Consider the following 21,907-nt stretch of genomic DNA (forward strand, 5'->3'; position numbering starts at 1 on the left):
AAGGGAACCTGTCACCCCCCTCAGGTGTTTCCAGCTAAAAGAGCCACCTTGTGCAGCACAAATGCTGCATTCTGACAAGGTGACTCGTTTAGTTATGATGCCTGCACATGCTGAAATAAACGTTTATAAAATGTGCCCCCTCATACCGTGAAACCGTCCCGGAGGCGGGACTTTCCTTCCTAATTAGGTCACGCCGGGCGCCGCCGCCTCTTGCAGCATTATTGTCCCCGGCGCCTGCGCATTAAGTTTTTTTTTCAGGCGTGCGCAGTTGCGCTGCCCTTTGTATTTACAGCATAGGCGCCGGGGACGATAATGCAGCAAGAGGAGGCAGCGCTTCGCATGCACAGGCCCGGAGTGACGGCTGTGCTGCGTCTGATTAGGAAGGAAAGTCCCGCCTCCGGGACGGTTTCACGGTATGAGGGGGCACATTTTATAAACGTTTATTTCAGCATGTGCAGGCATCATAACTAAACGAGTCACCTTGTCAGAATGCAGCATTTGTGCCGCACAAGGTGGCATGAGGACTCTATCAATTGTATCTGTGTGAACAAGTGGATCCATCTTGTGCCTGACAGAGCTGCAGTACATGGTCGCCCTGAGTAATGATTCCCCCAGAATTCCAAAGATTTCATGAGACCTGTCACACCCCTATCTGAAACCTAGCGGCGTGCTTGTAACATGTACATGACTGAATCAGTCATCCTGCAGCATTTAGAGATATATTTTAGCCACATGGGCCATAGCCAGCCTGCCATTTGACATGTCAAATGTAAAGGTCATTGTGCAGGGATGGGGGGAGGAGGTGAGCTGTGACTATCACCTGTTGTGAATGTTGGAATCTATGGCTGCTGTACAGTGGGTACGGAAAGTATTCAGACCCCTTTAAATTTTTCACTCTTTGTTTCATTGAAGCCATTTGGTAAATTCAAAAAAGTTCACATTTTTTTCTCATTAATGTACAATCTGCACTCCATCTTGACTGAAAATAACAGAAATGTAGAATTGTTTGCAAATTTGTTAAAAAAGAAAAACAGAAATATCACATGGTCATAAGTATTCAGACCCTCTGCTCAGTATTGAGTAGAAGCACCCTTTTGAGCTAGTACAGCCATGAGTCTTGGGAATGATGCAACAAGTTTTCACACCAGGATTTGGGGATCCTCTGCCATTCTTCCTTGCAGATCCTCTCCAGTTCCGTTGAGTTGGATGGTGAACGTTGGTGGACAACCATTTTCAGGTCTTACCAGAGATGCTCAGTTGGGTTTAAGTCAGGGCTCTGGCTGGGTCAGTCAAGAAAGGTTACAGAGTTGTTCTGAAGCCACTCCTTTTGTTGTTTTAGCTGTGTGCTTAGGGTCAGTGTCTTGTTTGAAGGTGAACCTTTGGCCAAGCCTGAGGTCCAGAGTACTCTGGAAGAGGTTTTCATCCAGGATATCTCTCTACTTGGCCACATTCATGTTTCCTTCAATGACAGGCAGTTGTCCTGTCCGTGCAGCAGAAAAACACCCCATAGCATGGTGCTGCCACCACCATGTTTCATGGATTGTATTGGTCAGGTGATGAGCAGTGCCTGGTTTGCTCCACATATACCTCTTAGAATTATCACCAAAAAGGTCTATATGCTTCTCATTAGACCAGAGAATCTTATAGTCTGGGAGTCTTTCATGTGTTTTTTTAGCAAACTCTATGCGGGCTTTCATATGTCTTGCACTGAGGAGAGGCTTCAGTCTGGCCACTCTGCTTTAAAGGCCCTACTGGTGGAGGGCTGCAGTGATAGTTGACTTTGTGGAACTTTCTCCCATCTCCCTACTGCATCTCTGGAGCTCAGCCACAGTGATCTTGGGGTTCTACTTTACATCTGTCACCAAGGCTCTTCTCCCACGATTGCTCAGTTTGGCTGAACAGCCAAGTCTAGGAAGAATTCTGGTGGTCCCAAACTTCTTCCATTTAAGGATTATGGAGGCCACTGTGCTCTTAGGAACCTTGGGTACTGCAGAAATTCTGTTGTAACCTTGGTCAGATCTGTGCCTTGCTACAATTCTGTCTCTGAGCTCCTTGGCCAGTTCCTTTGACCTCATGATTCTCATTTGGTCTGACATGCACTGTGAGCTGTGAGATCTTATATAGACAGGTTTGTGCCTTTCCAAATCAAGTCCTATCAGTTTAATTAAACACAGCTGGACTCCAATGAAGGAGTAGAGCCATCTCAAGGAGGATCACAAGGAAATGGACAGCATATGACTTAAATATGAGTGTCTGAGCAAAGAGTCTGAATACTTATGACCATGTGATATTTCAGTTTTTCTTTTTTATTAAATTTGCTAAAATTTCTACACTTTTTTCAGTCAAGATGTGGTGCAGAGTGAAATGAACTTTTTTGAATTTACCAAATGGCTGCAAAGAAACAAAGAGAGAAAAATGTAAAGGGGTCTGAATACTTTCCGTACCTACTGTATATGTAGGGGTTATCTATCATTATTCTGCCTATGATATCCTGCTAGAGTGAAAATTGCAAAATGTCAGGATATTTTTATAATATAAATTTCAATATTAGAGCATTTTAAAAATCGCTATTTTTTTTTTTAATATAAAACTTAATTTAATCAATAGGTAATTTTCTAACGGTACATTAATTGTTAAGCTTTGTGCTGCATATCTGACAAACATAGCCAAATATGGCTATATCCGTAATGTATTATATTGTTCTTCTGCATCTAATCCATGTATGAAAAGGAAATTGTTCTAAATTGTTTTTCATTGTACTGTTTTTTCTCCTTTTTTGTAGATTGTATGGCACATATTAGGACCTAACTCTAAAGTCATCTTGACCTCAGGTAATGATGACTTCAGTGAACCTTTGAATGGATCTTTTCATTATAATGATGGAGAAGGAGGAGTAAGGATTATTACGTTAAGTTTTCTGCCTCATGGAGAAATTGAAGTCCAAGAAAAATTCATCGTTGTATTAAGTGTTGCAAGCGGGACTACCGAGATTGATCCGAAAGCCGGAAATGTGACTCTAACAGTAAGGATGTATTAGATTATTATTCATGTAGGAATATTATTCCTATTCAAAAGCCAATTTAATCGGAAAAAAATATTAAACTAAACCTCTCTTTTAAGTTTAATTTTACCGGCTACAATTTAATGTGCAATTTTGCTTTTTTAGATAATTATTTATACTTTGAAATTCACCAATTCCTACAAATTTCCCAAATCATAGAAAATTGTCTTCTTGTGAAGAAGCTCTTCAATACTCATATTAGTTGGCCAGAAGGGACAGGACATGTTGTTGTTATTTATCAAAATTATACCTTGTCTTGTATTTAATATTCAACCACGAACCCTAAATCTTCATGAAATCTCATTCTCAGTAACATAAAATGGTAGTACATTGGAATTGCTTTTAATAGTGAAAAAAATTAAACATAGATTAATAAAAGAGTAACCGTCGTTTTAATTTTTATTGCATAAATCAATAGTACATGTGAAAATAATAAACTATGTAATGTATACTATCAGAGAAATCGGCTTCTTTCTCCTCCTGCACTGATCATTGATTCTCAAATTTGTAAGTTCTCTGGTAAAATCTGTATTTATTGAAGACAAATTTTCCCACTACTGAAATAAGAGATGACAGTTGGCGCTTTTCAGATTCTATGGAGAGTGAAAGTGGAGGCGCTATAGGCAGACACAGACATTCTTCCGCAGAAACGACCATTACAATTCTCCATAGAACTTTATGAGCACCAACTGTCATCCTATATCTCAGTAATAAATAGTCTGTGTTCACTGAAGACAAGTTTTACTTGTGAATTGAGAGTTTCTGATCATCCCAGAAGTAGAAAGAAGCAGATTTATCTAATAAAATATATAAAAAAATATATATTATTACGCATACTATATATGGAGATATATATATATATATATATATATACTGTATGTATATATATATATATATATATATATATATATATATATATATATATATATATATATATATATATAAAACTATGGTTATTCGTAAGAGGTAAAAGGGGAGAAGACTGTTGCAGTTCCAATCTCCTATGTGTTATTAATTGTTTCTTTTTCACTATACATTTTCTAATCTTAGATACAAAAATTTGGAGATCCAAATGGGATTGTGCAGTTTGCAGCTGAGTCACTTGTAAAGAAGAACTACACAGAGCCAGAAACCACAGAGGGCCCTTTAAATATAACTTTTACTATCAAAAGAATTCAAGGGACGCTTGGAAACCTTACGGTATTAATTTTCTGCTGTCTGTTATATTTTGGCCACTACATGTAACAAATTCTACAAAGAGCTCTATATACAAAAAACAGTTATTGATTCAGTAAAACATAAGCTTTATACTCTTTGGTAAATCTAATACAGCGGCAGCTCTTTAGCCTCATAAGTAACCAAAAAACAAGAAATCACGTAGATATTGCATCAGCAGTTGGGACCTTTATTACCGACATGGACTAGAAGTTGGTGTCTCATATCAGTGCCACCTGTCAGACCTTCTGCAGCATTGTGAGCAGAACCAATATATTTAGAAGACCAGTCTGTGTCTAAGCTCATTCTGCTGCATATCTTACTAATATACAGTGGGTGCGTAAAGTATTTTGACCCCTTTAAATTTTTCACTCTTTGTTTCATTGCAGCCATTTGGTAAATTCAAAAATGTTCATTTTTTTTCTCATTAATGTACACTCTGCACCCCATCTTGACTGAAAAAAACAAAATTGTAGTAATTTTTGCAAATTTAATAACAAAGAAAAAATGAAATGTCACATGGTCATAATTATTCAGATCCTTTGCTCAGACGCTTATAATTAAGTCACATGCTGTCCGTTTCCTTGTGATCCTCCTTGAGATGGTTCTGCTCCTTCATTGGAGTCCAGCTGAGTTTAATGAAACTGATAGGGCTTGATTTCGAAAGCCACACACCTGTCTATATAAGACTTCACAGCTCACAGTGCTTGTCAGACCAAATGAGAATTATGAGGTCAAAAGAAATGGCCAAGGAGCTCAGAGACAGAATTGTGGCAAGGCACAGATCTGACCAAGGTTACAACAGAATTTCTGCAGTACTCAAGGTTCCTAAGAGCACAGTGACCTCCATAATCCTTAAATGGAAGATGTTTGGGACCACCAGAATTCTTCCTAGACCTGGCCGTCCAGCCAAACTGTGCAATCATGGGAGAAGAGCCTTGGTGAGAGAGGTAAAGAAAAATCCCAAGATCACTGTGGCTGAGCTCCAGAGATGCAGTAGGGAGATGGGCTCAAGATCCACAAAGTCAACAATCACTGCAGCCCTCCACCAGTTGGACTTTTATGGCAGAGTGGCCCAATGGAAGCCTCTCCTCAGTGCAAGACATATGAAAGCCTGCATAGAGTTTGCTAAAAAACACAGGAAGGACTCCTAGACTATGAGAAATAAGATTCTCTGGTCTGATGAGTAGAAGATAGACCTTTTTGGTGATAATTCTAAGTGGTATGTGTGGAGACAACCAGGCACTGCTCATCACCTGCCCAATACAATCCCAACAGTGAAACATGGTGGTGGCAGCATCATGCTATGGGGGTGTATTTTTGCTGCAGGGACAGGAGAACTAGTTGTCATTGAAGGAATAATGAATGTGGCCAAGTACAAAGATATCCTGGATGGAAACCTCTTCCAGAGTGCTCTGGACCTCAGACTTGGCCAAAGGTTCACCTTCCAACAAGACAATGACCCTAAGCACACAGCTAAAATAACAAAGGAGTGGCTTCAGAGCAACTCTGTGACAATTCTTGACTGGCTCATTCAGAGCCCTGATTTAAACCCAATTGAGCATCTCCGGAGAGACCTTAAAAATGTCTGTCCACCAATGTTCACCATCCAACCTGACGGAAATGTAGAGGATCTGCAAGGAAGAATGGATCCCCAAATCCAGATGTGAAAAACTTGTTGCATCATTCCCAAGAAGACCCATGGCTGTACTAGCTCAAAAGGGTGCTTCTACTCAATACTGAAAAGGGTCTGAATACTTATGACCATGTGGTATTTCAGTTTTCCTTTTTTAATAAATTTAATAAATTTTCAAAAATTACTACATTTCTGTTTTTTTTCAGTCAAGATGAACTGAACTTTTTTGAATGTACCAAATGGCTGCAATGAAACAAAGAGTGAAAAATTTAAAGGGGTCTGAATACTTTCTGTACCCACTGTATATTACTTGGACCCCTGGCCATCGGTTGGCATTGTAAGGGCACATTCATCCATCTGAACTGTCTCTGAATGTGCGTAACATTTTAACAATCCCCATTCTGATGCCTACAACAATCACCAGTTTTTGCAGCAAACCTTTCACAATCATATGCTAAGATTACTCCTATGGGAGTCCGGGATTCTGCTTTAATGCAAATAATAAGAAAAAACACAAGTATGATTTAGAAAGTATATGTGCTCAACCAGTTGATGTCGAATGATGAGTATACTTATCAGGGGCGGACGTACCATTGGTGTAACCTGTGCAGTTGCACAGCGGCCCAAGAGTTAAGAGGGCCCAATTCTACCTCCAAAGCAGTTGGAATTGTGCACTATGATGAGCCATTGGACTGCAAAGGGCCCATATACTATTCTTGTACAGGAGCCCTCTTCTGTCTGTGTCCACCACTAATGTACAGTACATAATAAGCATCATGCTGCTGTTGTGGTCACAGGTTCCCTAAGGGTTCAAAGGCTGTGAAACAAAGCTCCAGCAATACTCTGCTGTTTAACCCATTGTATTCTACTGTACCTTTTGTAGCATTCAAAGGCAAAGTTTCACCTCCTTTTGACTGCATTAGGGGTAATTACAAGCTGTTGATTGCCCGGGGTCCGACTGCTGGGACACTCCCTACTCCCGACATTCTGAAAACAGGGGTCGTGTATGTCCCATGTTGAATGAAATGGAGGTGACCATGCTTAATCTCCACTTCCTTCATTGTCTACTCTATGAGACTTGCAGAAGTAGCAGAATGCTGTACTTAGCTTTCTTCTGCAGTTCCTTAGACAATGAAAGTAGAGGCAAGCATACGATTCTCCACTATGTTCAGGACAGGTCTCTACAAAGCTTGTTCTTGGGGTTCTAAAGTCCTGTTCTTGAAATCGCTGGAGGTTTTTGCAGATGGATCCCCAGCATTGGGTAAGCTATCCCTTTGGGAATATCTTGTAATTTTAAGAAGAATCTGTTAAAGAACCCTATGGCTGTTTGATCATATTGAATGTTAGGGTATACTAGTGCTCTACTAAAGTTTGGTCCTAACCACTACACACAACAGACCCGGGCAAAGTGCAAAAAATGTACCAGTTCCTTTCAAGGAATAAATTCATGAATTGGTTACTCATAATGATTGATATCATACGGAGAAACAAAGAGTCAGGGTTCTTCAGGCGCTCCTGAAGAAGCTACATTAGCGAAACGTGCGTTGGGACACGGGACCAACGCTGGGACGGGACATCAACTATGGGCAAATACCTATAAATGGGCAACTCTGCATATTTATTTTTCATAGTCGTGCTCTCTGTTTGAGATTAATGACTTAATTTGACTCTTTGTTTCTCTATATAATATAAGCTTCAGTGCACACAGCAAAGACCAGGGCAGAGTGTCAGGGGAATATGAGCATGATGTGTATGTGGTTTGTTTGTGTTTATGTATGTGTGCGCTATGTGTGTCAGTATGTAGGAGGGCTTGAGGTGGGCTCACATTGCATACACATAGGGGGTATACAGGGGCTGTGTGGGTGCTCATACTGTATATTGCAGGATATGTGTGGTATATAGGGCGGTTTCAGCATACTTGATGCTGCTCAATATTAAGTGATACATTTAATACTGAATACTAGAAAAGTAATGTGAGAAAGATAATACTTAAAATGTAATCACACAAACCTATGTTTTATATTACATCATATAATTTAAGTAAGGTCCAAGATAAAACAAAAAATAATTTGTATCTTGACAATCGCAACAACCTGAATAATAAATTTGTAACATTATTTATGATGATCAATGTAAATAAATATAATGCATTCCGCAAAATACAAGCCCTCATTGGAACACGATGACCAAAAAATGTAAGGGATGACTGACTGTAGAGGCACATAATCAAATATTTCTAAAAAAAAATCTAAATCAGCCTGATCTTCGTTTAATCATCCTCCCCATTATCTTGTTTGCATTATTGACACTGTATTAAAAATGTACCGTACTTTTCGGATTATAAGACGCTCTGGATTATAAAACGCACCCCCAATAGGAAAAAAAGTTTTTTTAATAAAATGGTGGTGCTTCTTATAATCCATGTGTCTTATTGCTTACCGGGGGTGGTGGCTGCGGTGAAGCGGGGTCCTAGGGTCGCTGCTGGAGGAGGCAGGAGTGGGATGATGCTGTGGACCGCAGTCTGGGATGAGGGGGAGTTCCGATGTGCGGTGCTGCTGCGGGTGTCCGGTGGTTCTGTTGCTGGTGCCCAGCGGTTCTGCGGGGGTGCCCGGCGGTGCTGCGGGGGTGTCCGGTGCTGCTGCTGGTGTCTCCGGTGCTGCAGGGGGCTCTCCTGACATTTTGTGAAATGACAGAGCCCCCCACAGTTCCATGGTTTCCTGGCGCATTTGCAAAATAAAAGTGAACTGTATCTATCAATAATTAACTAGTGATAGTCTAGTGGTGGTCCCACGTGCGGCGCACACACTGACACGCATTTCGAAACTAAGTCCTTCGTCAGGGGGACATTCACCAGGTAATTATTGATAGATACAGTTCACTTTTATTTTGCAAATGTGCATCATGCAGTGATACTTTAACTATGTCTTCTTTGGAAGGACCTTTTCATATGTGTGCTCGACATGTTATATCATACTGGATTATCGTTGAGCTACTTTAGCCTGGCTCAGTAGCATGTTAATTGTCGTTCACTATGATAAGGTCTATTGATCTATTATATTGCAATTATGAATTGTGGTGCCGCTTTTGCCTGGCTCAATTGATATATTTTTGGACAGTAGCATGTCAATTGTTTTTACTATGATGAGGTCATTTAAAATTCTCATAGAACCTTTATGCATTTCTTTTTTCTCTTTGGTGGGCCCCAGTTGTTTATATGTATATATGTTTTTCTTTTATTACATAGTAACATAGTTATTAAAGGGCCACTGTCACCCCCCTCCAGCCGTTATAAACTAAAAGAGCCACCTTGGTGGCTCTTTTAGTTTTTGATTCAGTTATTCCCTCAATAAAGCGTTTTAAAATTTGTAGAAAATAACCTGTCCTTAGACCTGGAGGCGGTCCGAAGCTTCCTCGGTGAATCTCCCAACGGCCATCACTCTTCTCTTCTGGGGATGTGGTCGCCGCCCCCTGAGCGCTGTTTCTTCTTAAATTCGGCGCCTGCGCTGTGCGTGCCTGCCTGTGACAGGCGCAGTCTTCATTGTCCGTCATAGGTCAGATGCAGGGTGCCTGACTGCGCAGGTGCGGGCAGTGTGGCCACCCTGTTGCTGAATCCCCGCCCCGCACTGTGTTATTCATTATGCACAGTGCGGGGCTGGGGTTCCTGGGCATGCGCACTGCGCTGTTCAGACGCTCCCCCGGTCCCCCGCCTTCCAGCGTTGCCGTAATATACAGGTTTCCTTGCCAGCATTTGGAATGAAGCAGCCGCAAATAACAACGCTGGAAGGCGGGGGAGCGTCTGAACCCCAGCCCCAGATAGCAGTGGTTGGAGGGCAGAGCGCCGGCAAGAGTTCCGTGCTGGAAAACTTCGTAGGCCGGTAAGATGTGCCGGCACCGCCTGTCATCGCGGCATTCCCTATTGTCAGTTGGTATTCACAGCAGCACTCTGCGCACTTTACGTAGTTTTTCCTGCAGGCTTCTCAATGAGTGACGTCACCGCTCTGCGCTCGGGCTCCTGACAGCAGCGGCGGCGGAGCTGTTACCCCAGTGGTGGCCGCTGTCTTCAGGCTCCTCCGGGCGCGGTGCGGTGTTATCCAGCGCTGTACGGTGTTATCCAGCGCTGTACAGGCTCCATGGACGTCACTGCGCTCCAGCAGCTGGAAAACTACAACTCCCAGCATGCCCTGACTGCCAGGTCTATCGGGGGACGCTAGGAAATGTAGTTTTCCTGCAGCTGGTGCAGAACAGACGGCAGAGGCTTGCTGTAATCAGCAACAGGGTGGCCGCACTGCCCGCACAGGCGCAGTCAGGCACCCTGCATCTGACCAATGACCGACAATGAAGACTGCGCCTGCCCCAGGCAGGCACGCACAGCGCAGGCGCCGGATTTAAGAAGAAACAGCGCTCAGGGGGCGGCGACCACATCCCCAGAAGAGAAGAGTAACGGCCGTTGGGAGATTCACCAAGGAAGCTTCGGACCGCCTCCAGGTCTAAGGACAGGTTATTTTCTACAAATTTTAAAACGCTTTATTGAGGGAATAACTGAATCAAAAACTAAAAGAGCCACCTTGTTAGACTGCAGCATTACTGCTGCACAAGGTGGCTCTTTTAGTTTATAACGGCTGGAGGGGGGTGACAGTGGCCCTTTAAGGTTGAAGGAAGACTTTAAGTCCATCTAGTTAAACCCATAGCCTAACCTAACATGCCCTTGAAGCGATGGCCGGGGGACCACCACGGTGCAGGAAGACTACTGTACACAAGATGAGGTGCAAACAACAAAGGGTAGATTTATTGGGAGGCAAGTAATGAAGTGGGTGAGGAAGATGCAAACAGGGGTATGCAATGGCAAGAGACACTTTACAAGAGTTATGAACTTTATCTTGTCCGTAAAATAGCACGGTGCTACAACTATTACAGACTCAGAGTATGTCTCACAAGCAAATTTAAACAATAAACAAATAACGATGCTACTCTACATATAACCTCCCTGGCCTTTACTAAGCAGGCCACACAGCTCCCGTGTACTGACTACTGAAGCCTACACTAGGCCCTAACAGGTGCACCAAACAGGAACAGACTCACGGTGATGTTGGGGCTCAGGTCCAGTCCCAGGGGGGCCCCCACCAGTCTAATATGGTGGTGCACATGGCTTTCTGTCAGCTCTGTGAAACGTGGTCTTCTCCTTGCTTCTGGGTCCTAGGGATGCTCCTGGAAACTGCAAGTCCATTTCTCAGTAACTTGTGGCTTCACAAACTAGCACAGAACAGCCACCTTTGCTGTACCTGGAAAAGTCTTGCAAATTTCACAAGTACACTCCGTCCCAGGCCGTGGGACCTTTCTTGTAGCAAACAGCACACAGTTCTCTCTGTCGCAGCTTCAGCTCACACACACAGTTCAGGCTCAACTCCTCCCCTTATTCTAGCGCAGTTCATCTTCACAGTCTATAGCAGGGGGGAAGCAGAACATTCCATCACACCAAACAAGGGGGCGCTGCCTCTTAAAGTGGCAGAGTGTTACTGTCCATAACAGCACCACCCTCTTACACCCTAACATGTTGATCCAGAGGAAGGCAAAAAAAAAACCCATGTGGCAAAGAGTAAGCGCCAAAAAATTCCTTCCCGACTCCACATACGGCAATCAGACTAGTTCCCTGGATCAACGCCCTATCAAGGAATCTAGTGTAAATATTGTTACTTTTATCTATCACGATAGTGCGGGCAATTTTGTATTCATATATGTGCCCCATGACTTTTTTCCGTTGGTTATCCATGTTCAGTGGTTTCCTTTGGTTCTCCATATAAAATAGTAGTTTAAAATTTAAATGAGATTCATTTCAAAATATGTATGAAATGAAGACAAATCTACTCCTTTCTTGCTTTCTTAGGTGTATTGGCAACTGACTAGTGCCTCAGACATTCATGGTGATTTCACAGTGACTTCTGGATGGGTGGTCATTCTGGATGGTCAGAATATTGCAGAGATACATCTTCAGCTCCTACCAGATGATGTACCTGAACTAGACGAGACCTACACGGTTCAGTTGACCTCTGTGGATGGAGGGGCAGACTTGGATAAAGGCAAAAGCATGGTTTGGTTCACCGTCATGGCAAATGACGATCCTTATGGTGTTTTCCTTTTGGATCCTACAAGTCAGCATATTATTGTGAACAGTGACATGGGACGCTACGTACAGGTTAATGTTACCCGGCTCGCTGGAACGTTTGGTAATGTCACTGTGCAGTATCAGATTTCCTTTGGAAAATCAGAAGGAGTTAATCTGACAGGAACAATTGAGGGGATTGTGCTGATTAAAGATGGTGCGAGCTATGGAGTTAGTACAGTGCCAATCAACAACCAGGTCATTTCCCACTATAGCATATATGTCATTATTAAAATAATGGTGCATTATGTGGATGTATTAATTATATTTTTTATTTGTAGGTTTTCCTTTTACCTGGTTTTAATTTTACTCTTGAGTTGACAAATGTCACATTAATGGGTGAAGACACTTTAGGAAATCCCCAAATATTTAAAGGTCAGAAGCCAACCCCAGTACCAGTACCAAAAGATGCTGCCAACTCAGAGGTATAGTAACAATAATTAAAGAGGATGTCCTTCACTCAGTTATTATTTTAAAACTAGTCTAGCTTGCTTTAAAATAAAACTAGACTCACCTTACTGATCCCCCATTGATCCTCTTCCAGTGCTTCCTCTTCAAGGCAGACAGGCATATGACTGCTGCAGACAATCACAGGCCACAATGGTGACCAAGGTGGCATCACTACTGGCCAACGATTGGCTGCAGTGGTCACATATTCATTGGACAGGAAATAGATGTACAGAGCCAGTTTCTGTATGTCCTGTTTTGGTCAAATGGACTAGAAGGAAATACTCCTAAGGCCACAGCAGTATTTTAGTGTCGCACATCAGTATTTGTAAGCTGAAATCTAATCTGACTCACACGGGGCATAGTCGGCTACCTCCTGAAGTCAGTGAAGCCAATAGACGCCAATGAATGCTGTGGAGTATGAGCAGTTGGAAGAAGACCACATCTCAGTCTGTGCGTGAGGTAAGACTGGGAAAGCGCTACTCAGAGAATAAAACCATTAAGCCTCTCTGTGCTGGCTCTAACTGCTACATAACACCAGAGCAAGGACAAATCTTTTATAGCTAGCTCATTTTCTGGATAGGGCACATGTAATATAGATAAATGTCTACTTCTACAACAGCGCTCTATTTTTTCATTAAAAAATACTTTATTGTGTGTAAACATGAGGAAAGTTTGCGCTTAATACATTACAAAACATGTTCACAGATTTCCCTTAAAAAGGCCGTGTTTGTGACAAATTACTGCTGGGTGTATTTGTCTTCTTTTTTACCATCTATCTGTTACAGGTTGATCTTAGTTTCATTTGTCCAAGGAATGCTTTTCCAGAAACGTCTAATCTGGCTGATTAATGGCTTACACCTTCTGGTGAACCGTCTGTATTTGCGCTCATGAAGGCTTCTCTTTAATGTAGGCTTCGATACTGAACACCTACTTCCTGGAGATTGCTCATCACTCAGGTGGATGTTGTGGTGGGGTTTTTCTTCTCCATGGAAAGGATTCTGCAATCACCCATCACTGTTGTCTTCCATCAACGTCCAGGCCTTTTTGAGTTGCCAAGTTCTCCAAAACTGTTGATTTGACCTCTCCTAACTACATCTGCTGTGGGGCATTGTGCAGAGCAGATCATTAGGTGCATTGGGGTACAGTTAATGGTGAAGAATTCAGTAATGTCATTCTCTCTCCAGATCGGTTTTGAGTCCGTTGCGTTTCGACTTACAAATATCACATCTGGCGTGGGCCATGCTGTTATCTGCAGAGAAGGGTCTTATGGTGCTGTCACTGTAAATTGGAAAACTGGATATCCCACTGGTCTCATGCCAAAGAACATCAGGCTCGGCAAACTTACACCAGAATATGGTAAGTCATTTCACTTCCATTTTGGTACATGTGTTAGGTATTCGCAATGATAGAACTATTAGTTCCGAAGCACAGCATTATTTTAGGAAATTAAACGTTATTTAAGCACATTTTTAAATCATATAATAACTATTGTCTGCGTTCCACTAAAGTTATAGAATACATGATTCAGAATGTGTTTCAGCTTCCTTATATTTAGTGAATACGACTTAACGTCATTTTATTCTTTGCTAGGGGCTGTTGTCATTAAGCATGGAGAAGACCGGATATCACTCCCACTCCACTTGGAGGCAAACACTAGTGGGCCAGAAGGTTTTGCTTTGCAACTAACGGGATTGAATAGCAGTGTTCCTAGTGGAGCCCGTCTAAAGTATGTGCCTCCCACACTCCACAGTACACATACCCCCCTTACAAACGTCCTCTTCTGCCCCATTTGTACTAAAAAAATAAACATAAACTCACCTCACCCCGCTCCAGCGGTAATAACAGTCTACTCCTCCCTTATTTCTCCCTCTGTCTGGTGAGATGAAGTGCTGATTCTCCTCGTGCTCCAGACCTATAGCAGGTCGCAGGTAAAGCAGTATGTGCCTTGCCAGAGGAAGTGGCAGCACAGAGATGGTGGCTCCCTGTTTTATCATAATGCTGTTTGTCCATGAGATTGGCCAACTTCTCCAGAAGTTCCGGAGGTCTCCCTTTTACCTCAAGCCTCTCCAACATTCTCAGTGCCCCCATTTTTAGGGGTCCTCCAGGGAAGAGAGCCCCAAAGGCAAACCACCCTTTAGTACAACGAATGTGACTACAGTAGTTAGCAGTGACTGAAGGTATTATTTGGTCATTGAATTGTAATATTGCATGTGAACTATGGGGCAGTATTATGTGGAATAGTGGATACTGTTTGGGCATTCTGTGCTATATATGGCAGTATTAGCTTTGTATACTAGCTTTGCCATTATGTGGGCTAAAATAATGTCTAATGTGCCCTAATAGACTTTATTATTCCTTGAAATGAAACAGGCAAGGTATGTGGACAAAGGAAACAGATAGCAGGAAGGTCACTGAAGAAAATGGTGGACCTAAGTGTAAAGTATTGTCAGATACCAAGGTTACCCCATCTACCATAATCTGAGATACACTTGTAGGCTGTGAGTCTCATCTGTTGCACGCAGGCGACCTATTAGGTAGAGAGCTGAGGAGGAAACACCTTAGTCAGGCTTCATGTGCGCTATGGTATGTGACAGGCCCACACAGTATTGCTAGATACCCCGGTTGTCTAATCATGGGTCTGTCTAGCTCCCCTGCTACTCTTCCCCTCTTTGCATGTCAGCTATCCATCTTTTTCTCTCCTTTATCTGTCTGTATTCATGTCTCCCCGCCCGATCCACCTGTTTGTGCATTCTGGCCCATAATTTTTGCTGCCTCTTTGAATTTCTTCTGCATTTTACATTTTAACTCCATCACATGTATTGAGAGGCAGGAGATTTGGTGCTATGTGTTAGAGAAAGGCGGCTCCTTCTTAATCTTACTATGAGCCCTTGTATTCTCCTTATTACCCCTTTATGCTTTATATACTGTAGTTCTGAGATCTTTCTTACTTTTTAAAGTTAATCTGCCGCCATTTTTTTGCTACACCATCTAACAGCAGCATAATGTAGGGGCTAAGACCCTGATTACAGCTATGTGTCACTTACTGGGCTGTTTGCTGACGTTTTCGTAAAATCCCTGTTTTATATGCTGCAGATCTGCCAGTTCTCTGAATGCTGAGCTCTGTATAACCCCGCCCACACCACTGATTGGCAGCTTTCTGTGTACACCGTGCATAGGCAGAAAGCTGCCAACCAGTGATGGGGGCGGGGTTATATGAGCTCATGAATACGGAGGACAACATGGCAGCAGCTTTACTAGTCCTCCAATCTCAATAATCTCAGTAATTTTATCAAAACTACAGCAGTCAGTCCAGAAAGTGACGCATTGTTGGAAGCAGGGTTTCTGTCTCTATATCATGGGGCTCTCACAATTAACAGATTTCCTGTAATGGAATATTTCTAGAATATAAATGTTCTTTTTGTTTACCATTTATCTCACTTATACTTTTATTCTCTTTTTTTGTAGACAGGGGTTCACATTTGCAGAATTTGAACCAATGGGAGTTTTCCAATTTTCGCCTAACTCAAAGTACATTGTAGTGCAAGAAGACAACCGGACAGTGTCACTCCACGTCCAACGCTTGTATGGTTTCCATGGCAACAACACAAGGGTTACTTTCCAGACCATTTCAGGAAGTGCCAAACCACAGGAAGATTATGTGCCCATTATTAACGGAGAAGTGATATTTGGCAAATATCAGACAAGTTCTGTAGTACAAGTTTCCATAATTGATGACAAAATGTATGAATTGGATGAACTATTTTACGTTAACCTTACATCTGTAGAAGATATTGATGTGTACCATAAGAGACCACGATTACATCCTGATTTTAGTCTTTCAACTATACGAATTTTAGCAAATGATTTCATGTCTGGGATGTTAAGCATCGGACCTGCCATTACATATATTGATGAAGACTCAAATCATAGTGCTCTAAATATCGTCACCATTCACATCAAGCGCACCCATGGTGCTAGTGGCATTGTCCAAGTCTTGCTTAGAACTTTTGGAGCTCAAAAGGCACAACATGGTCTACAAGGACTTCCTTTTGAGCATAGCCATGGGTCCAGAAATTATTCATGGGCTACTGAAGGCTTAGACTTTGATGATCAGGTTATGATCATCACACTGCTGGATGGACAGAGTGAAACAGAAGTGTCCCTCAGGATTATAGATGATGAAGAACCTGAGGGTATAGAGATGTTCTATGTATTCCTCACAGATCCCCAAGGAGGGGCTCACATAATTGAGGGAAAAGATGAAAGTGGATATTCTTCATTTTCAGCCATTGTTATTCCAGGTAGTATTTATAATTTATTTTTCCAAATGTCAATCACTAGAAGTCTGGAAAGGGAAAATGAGGGGGAGAAAAACGAAAGCTATCTAAGTGTAGTAAGTGTGTATTGATGTCAAGGAGAATGAAAACTGTTTCATTCTCCTGTATTGGTTTTGCAATTAGGCCCAACACTAGATGCCGCTTGAGTAACACATGAATTCTTCACCAGTATGCTGCCTTTCCAGTGGGCCATGGAGGAAATTTTTCCTTTCCAAAGAAAATTGTTCCCATGTAAAAATTGTTATGTGATAGAGATTCTAGGGGGCGCTCCAGTTGTCAGAAGGATATTGCAAGATAAATCAACAGGTTGTCATCATGAATGATGATAAAAAACAAAAGTTTTATTAATAAGTTGTTAGCGTGGTGTACTGATGGTGCCACAGCTGACAATTATAAAATATGCTAAAAAAGAAAAGAAGGAAAACACAACACGTTTTGGCTAATAAAGCCTTCATCAGGTGTCTGAGGATATATACCCCCTAAGGCCGGCCTCACACTAGAGAGTTTTACGGACGTATGAGCGCATAAATTACGTCCGTAAAATACGCATAACACACGGCCCAATGATTCTCTATGTCCCAGCTCCTATCAGCCGTATTTTACTGATCCGTATTATACGGTCTTGTACGACCGTACAAAATCGCAACATGCTGCGTTTGTCACCGTATTGCGCAAAAAAAAATCGCCACTGAAAGTCTATGGGGGCGAGAAAAATACGGATTACACACGGACCAGCAGTGTGACCTGCGAGAAATACGCACCGGTGTTTGAGAGAAAAGCCGGTAATTCAATTGCCGGCTTTTCATTTCTCCTTCCCAAACCCGACAGGATATGAGACATGGTTTACATACAGTAAACCATCTCATATCCCTTATTTTTTTGCATATTCCACACTACTAATGTTAGTAGTGTGTATGTGCAAAATTTGGCCGCTGTAGCTGCTAAAATAAAGGGTTAAATGGCGGAAACAAATTGGCGTGGGCTCCCGCGCAATTTTCTCCACCAGAGTGGTAAAGCCAGTGACTGAGGGCAGATATTAATAGCCTAGAGAGGGTCCATGGTTATTGGCCCCCCTGGCTACAAACATCTGCCCCCAGCCACCCCAGAAAAAGCACATCTGGAAGATGCGCCTATTCTGGCACTTGGCCACTCTCTTCCCACTCCCGTGTAGCGGTGGGATATGGGGTAATGAAGGGTTAATGTCACCTTGCTATTGTAAGGTGACATTAAGCCAGATTAATAATGGAGAGGCGTCAATTATGACACCTATCCATTATTAATCCAATAGTACGAAATGGTTAATAAAACACACACACACATTATTACAAAGTCCTTTAATGAAATAAAGACACATGTTGTTGTAATATTTTATTATTCTCTTAATCCACCTGAAGACCATCGTCCTGCAACAAAGTTAAAAAAACAAACAACAATATTCCATACCTTCCGTCGTTATGTCCCACGATGTAAATCCATCTGAAGGGGTTAAATCATTTTACAGCCAGGAGCTGTGCTAAAGCACTCGCTCCTGCCTGTAAAACCCCGGGTACTGAATGGAAAGCAGTTTGATCTGTAGTTACCTTAAGTTGCGGTGATGTACCCTCTGCTGGAGGTCCTCACATGAACTCGAGCGTGGGAACTTTTCCAAGGCTCCAGTTCATGAGGACATCCAGCAGAGGGCGCCTCACCGCAACTCAAGGTAACTACAGATCACCCTGCTTTCCATTTCCATAGCCTCTCTAGGCTATTAATATCTGCCCTCAGTCACTGGCTTTACCACTCTGGCGGAGAAAATTGCGCGGGAGCCCACGCCAATTTTTGCCGCGATTTAACCCTTTATTTTACAAGCTACAGTGCCCAAATTTTGCACATACACACTACTAACATTAGTAGTGTGGAATATGCAAAAAAAAAGGGATATGAGATGGTTTACTGTATGTAAACCATGTCTCATATCATGTCGGGTTTGGGAAGGAGAAATGAAAAGCCGGCAATTGAATTACCGGCTTTTCACATATCTCGCGCTGAATTAAATATAAGTACAGAATATATATATATATATATGTGTCTCAATGACATATATATATATATATACTGTATATATGTTTTAACGAACATTTGAGCACATAAATCCATTAGATGTCGGTTTTGCAAGCCTGCGAGAAAATATCGCAGTACGGATGCCATACGGATTACATACGGAGGATGCCATGCGCAAAATACGCTGACACACCCTGCCTACGGATGACATACGGATCACTATTTTGGGGACTTTTCTGCGTATTACGGCCGTAAAAAACGGACCGTATTTACATATGCGGAGTGTGACGCCGGCCTAAAGGATATATATCTTTAGAGGCTATATATCCTTAGACACCTGATGAAGGCTATATAAGCTGAAACTCGCTGTGTTTTCCTTCTTTACAATTTTACCATATTTTATGATTGTCAGCTGTGGTACCACTAGTACACCAGCCTAAAAACTTTTTAATAAAACTTAGTTTTTTTAACATCATTCATGATGACAACCTGTTGATTTATCTTGGAATAACCGGAAACGCTATCTCATAGCTGCCGGGGGGACTCGATCATATTATCCGAGCATGCCCATGGTACTCAGATAATGTCTGAGCATGCAGGAATTCCTTAGTATAGCACAGGTGAGGGAACCTGTGGCAATATCTGACGCCTTAATAACAATTCCATCACCTGTGCAACACTAAATATTCTGAAAACATGACCTGTTGGGGCTATGAGGACTGGGGTTTGGGAAGCGCTGGCCTAGTACCTCAATAGGATCAACTCCTAGTTCATGCTCAAGGTACCAAATTGTGTATGGGAAGTGGAAGCTTACATTGAATTTGTTCTGAAATTTTCCCATACTTAAAATCATGTCTAGATCTTCAACTTCTTTTGAGTATTTGCTTCTTCCCAATACATCTTAAATTAGAAAGAAAGCTCTCCCAGGAATAATCCATTGGGCTATGCACATGTGTAAGATTCCTTTACAGGTCACAGCCAGTACGGCATGTAACTGTTTGGTTCCAGAATCACAGCGACACTTTCTTGAGTTCACCTAAACAAATATACCCAATAACTGAATTCTCCATGTAACCGAGACTCACCGAACCTCTACTCATACGCTTTACTCAAGCATGCAAGGAATACTCTGATGTCCATTTTTATCATGAGTTTAATAGAGGCAGGCCCAGTTTTGTGGTCTGCTGTCTCAGCACGCTGACATGTAGCAGTCAGTTTATCTAAAGTGGCCGCTATTATTATCTGTACTCAGATGATTGCTAAGGACTAATACGCACTTACTTCACCGCATGACTTTGCAGTAAGAAATCTGCTTATCTGTGATGAATTTGACCACAAAGACGGAGACTGTTTTAGGTGAATACATGAAGAATTAATTAAATTTGTCTGCTTCAATTGTGGTTCTTGCCCGCCAGACTACAGGTTTTGCAACCATATCAAACAATGATAAAGTGATATTCATGTTTTTCATTAGCTAAGGCATTTTACATCATCAGTTAAAGCCTTCGTTCACATTACAGCCTCTACAGGCCATGTATAAAGGCTCGTGGCGCTGCCGCAGCTCAGTGAAGACTTCTATAGTTTATTTTACATTCTGACGGAAGGAAAACCAAATGGACCAATAACAAAAAGAACATTGATCAAAACTGATACTTTATTCTGTTATGCAAAAACAACGGACATCTGAATGAAGCCTGAAGGGTGATACTTTGTAAGTGACAGTTCTGCTTCATATTTCAGGAAATGACATACAAAATGGCATCCTGGGATTTTCTGTAGAGTCAATAGATGGCCTTGTGCTTGATGAAGATTCGTTGGATAGGACAACTCAGTTAAGAGTATCCAGACAAGTAAACAGGTTAGAGATATTTGCTATACTACACAGCGATATACAATATTTGTCCCTTTCTTGAAGTGTCAGATAAAGAGAACATGTCAGCAACCAGAGGTGGTAATGTATATGCCATTGTTCCACAACAGAAACAATACCTATATCGCCCCGATCCTTTACTTACTGCACTTTTATCCATTTCTAAATTAGACTGTGCGTGCACTGGGCATTGAAACCATGGCTCTTCTTTCTCTTTGTGTGACATTATCTACAAAGAACAGTTTCTTTCTCAGTTGTCAATCAAACAGCTTGGCGAGAAGAACTGAAGCCATGGACCATAAGTTCACTCCCAAGTATTGATTTCTCTGCAATGAACAACAAATCAGTGCAATTTAGATATCATTTAATTGCTGATTAGTGACCTATCACTTCACTACCTCTGGTTTCCCCCTTTAAAATGCTGCTGACTGTTCTTTTAATCCAAAGAAAACCCTAAAATTATATTCTGGAATATAGGGGTTTGTTGTCCTTTATGTATTGTGAGTAGACAGAGCAGTGACATACTCTGTGTTATTTACTGTGTAATAAAAAGAGGGCATTTATATCATAATTTTCTGTGAAGAACTCCATTCAGTCTTAAGAGCATTTATAAGACCAGGCACTGATGTTACATGATAAGATCTGGTTCATAATTGTCCAAAATGGCTTTGCATGCTGCAGTCTTAAGGCTGAGTCACACATAACGATATCGTTGCAACGTCACGCTTTTGGTGACGTAGCAACGATCCCGCTAACGATCTCGTTATGTGTGACAGCGACCAACGATCAGGCCCCTGCTGGGAGATCGTTGGTCGTTGGGGAATGATCAGGACCATTTTTTGGTCGCTGATCACCCGCTGTCGTCGCTGGATCGGCGTGTGTGACGCCGATCCAGCGATGTGTTCACTTGTAACCAGGGTAAATATCGGGTTACTAAGCACAGGGCCGCGTTTAGTAACCCGATATTTACCCTGGTTCCCTGTTGTGAATTCTGCTCTTGGGCTCCCTCCGGTGGTTATAAGTGGTAGCGCTGCTGTCTCTGGATCGCAGCATTCATCAGGTGTGTTCACTTTTTGCAATTCTGACTGGGCTATTTAGTCTTGCTTGACCTTTTAGTCAGTGCCAGTTGTCCATTGTTCCT

At 42.1% G+C, this 21,907-nt stretch overlaps 1 protein-coding gene across 1 annotated transcript in view; it reads left to right on the plus strand.

The window, feature by feature from the left end:
- Positions 1 to 21,907, plus strand: part of ADGRV1 (adhesion G protein-coupled receptor V1) — a 742,217-nt gene that overhangs the window by 392,731 nt on the left and 327,579 nt on the right. The window contains exons 69-76 of the mRNA XM_077289021.1: positions 2,783 to 3,022; positions 4,112 to 4,261; positions 11,794 to 12,267; positions 12,351 to 12,494; positions 13,704 to 13,875; positions 14,110 to 14,245; positions 15,985 to 16,820; positions 20,637 to 20,754. Coding sequence (XP_077145136.1) covers positions 2,783 to 3,022; positions 4,112 to 4,261; positions 11,794 to 12,267; positions 12,351 to 12,494; positions 13,704 to 13,875; positions 14,110 to 14,245; positions 15,985 to 16,820; positions 20,637 to 20,754 — 2,270 coding nt within the window. The remainder of the gene's footprint in view (positions 1 to 2,782; positions 3,023 to 4,111; positions 4,262 to 11,793; positions 12,268 to 12,350; positions 12,495 to 13,703; positions 13,876 to 14,109; positions 14,246 to 15,984; positions 16,821 to 20,636; positions 20,755 to 21,907) is intronic.

Source organism: Ranitomeya variabilis, chromosome 1, assembly GCF_051348905.1.
Source record: "Ranitomeya variabilis isolate aRanVar5 chromosome 1, aRanVar5.hap1, whole genome shotgun sequence".
NCBI lineage: Eukaryota > Metazoa > Chordata > Amphibia > Anura > Dendrobatidae > Ranitomeya > Ranitomeya variabilis.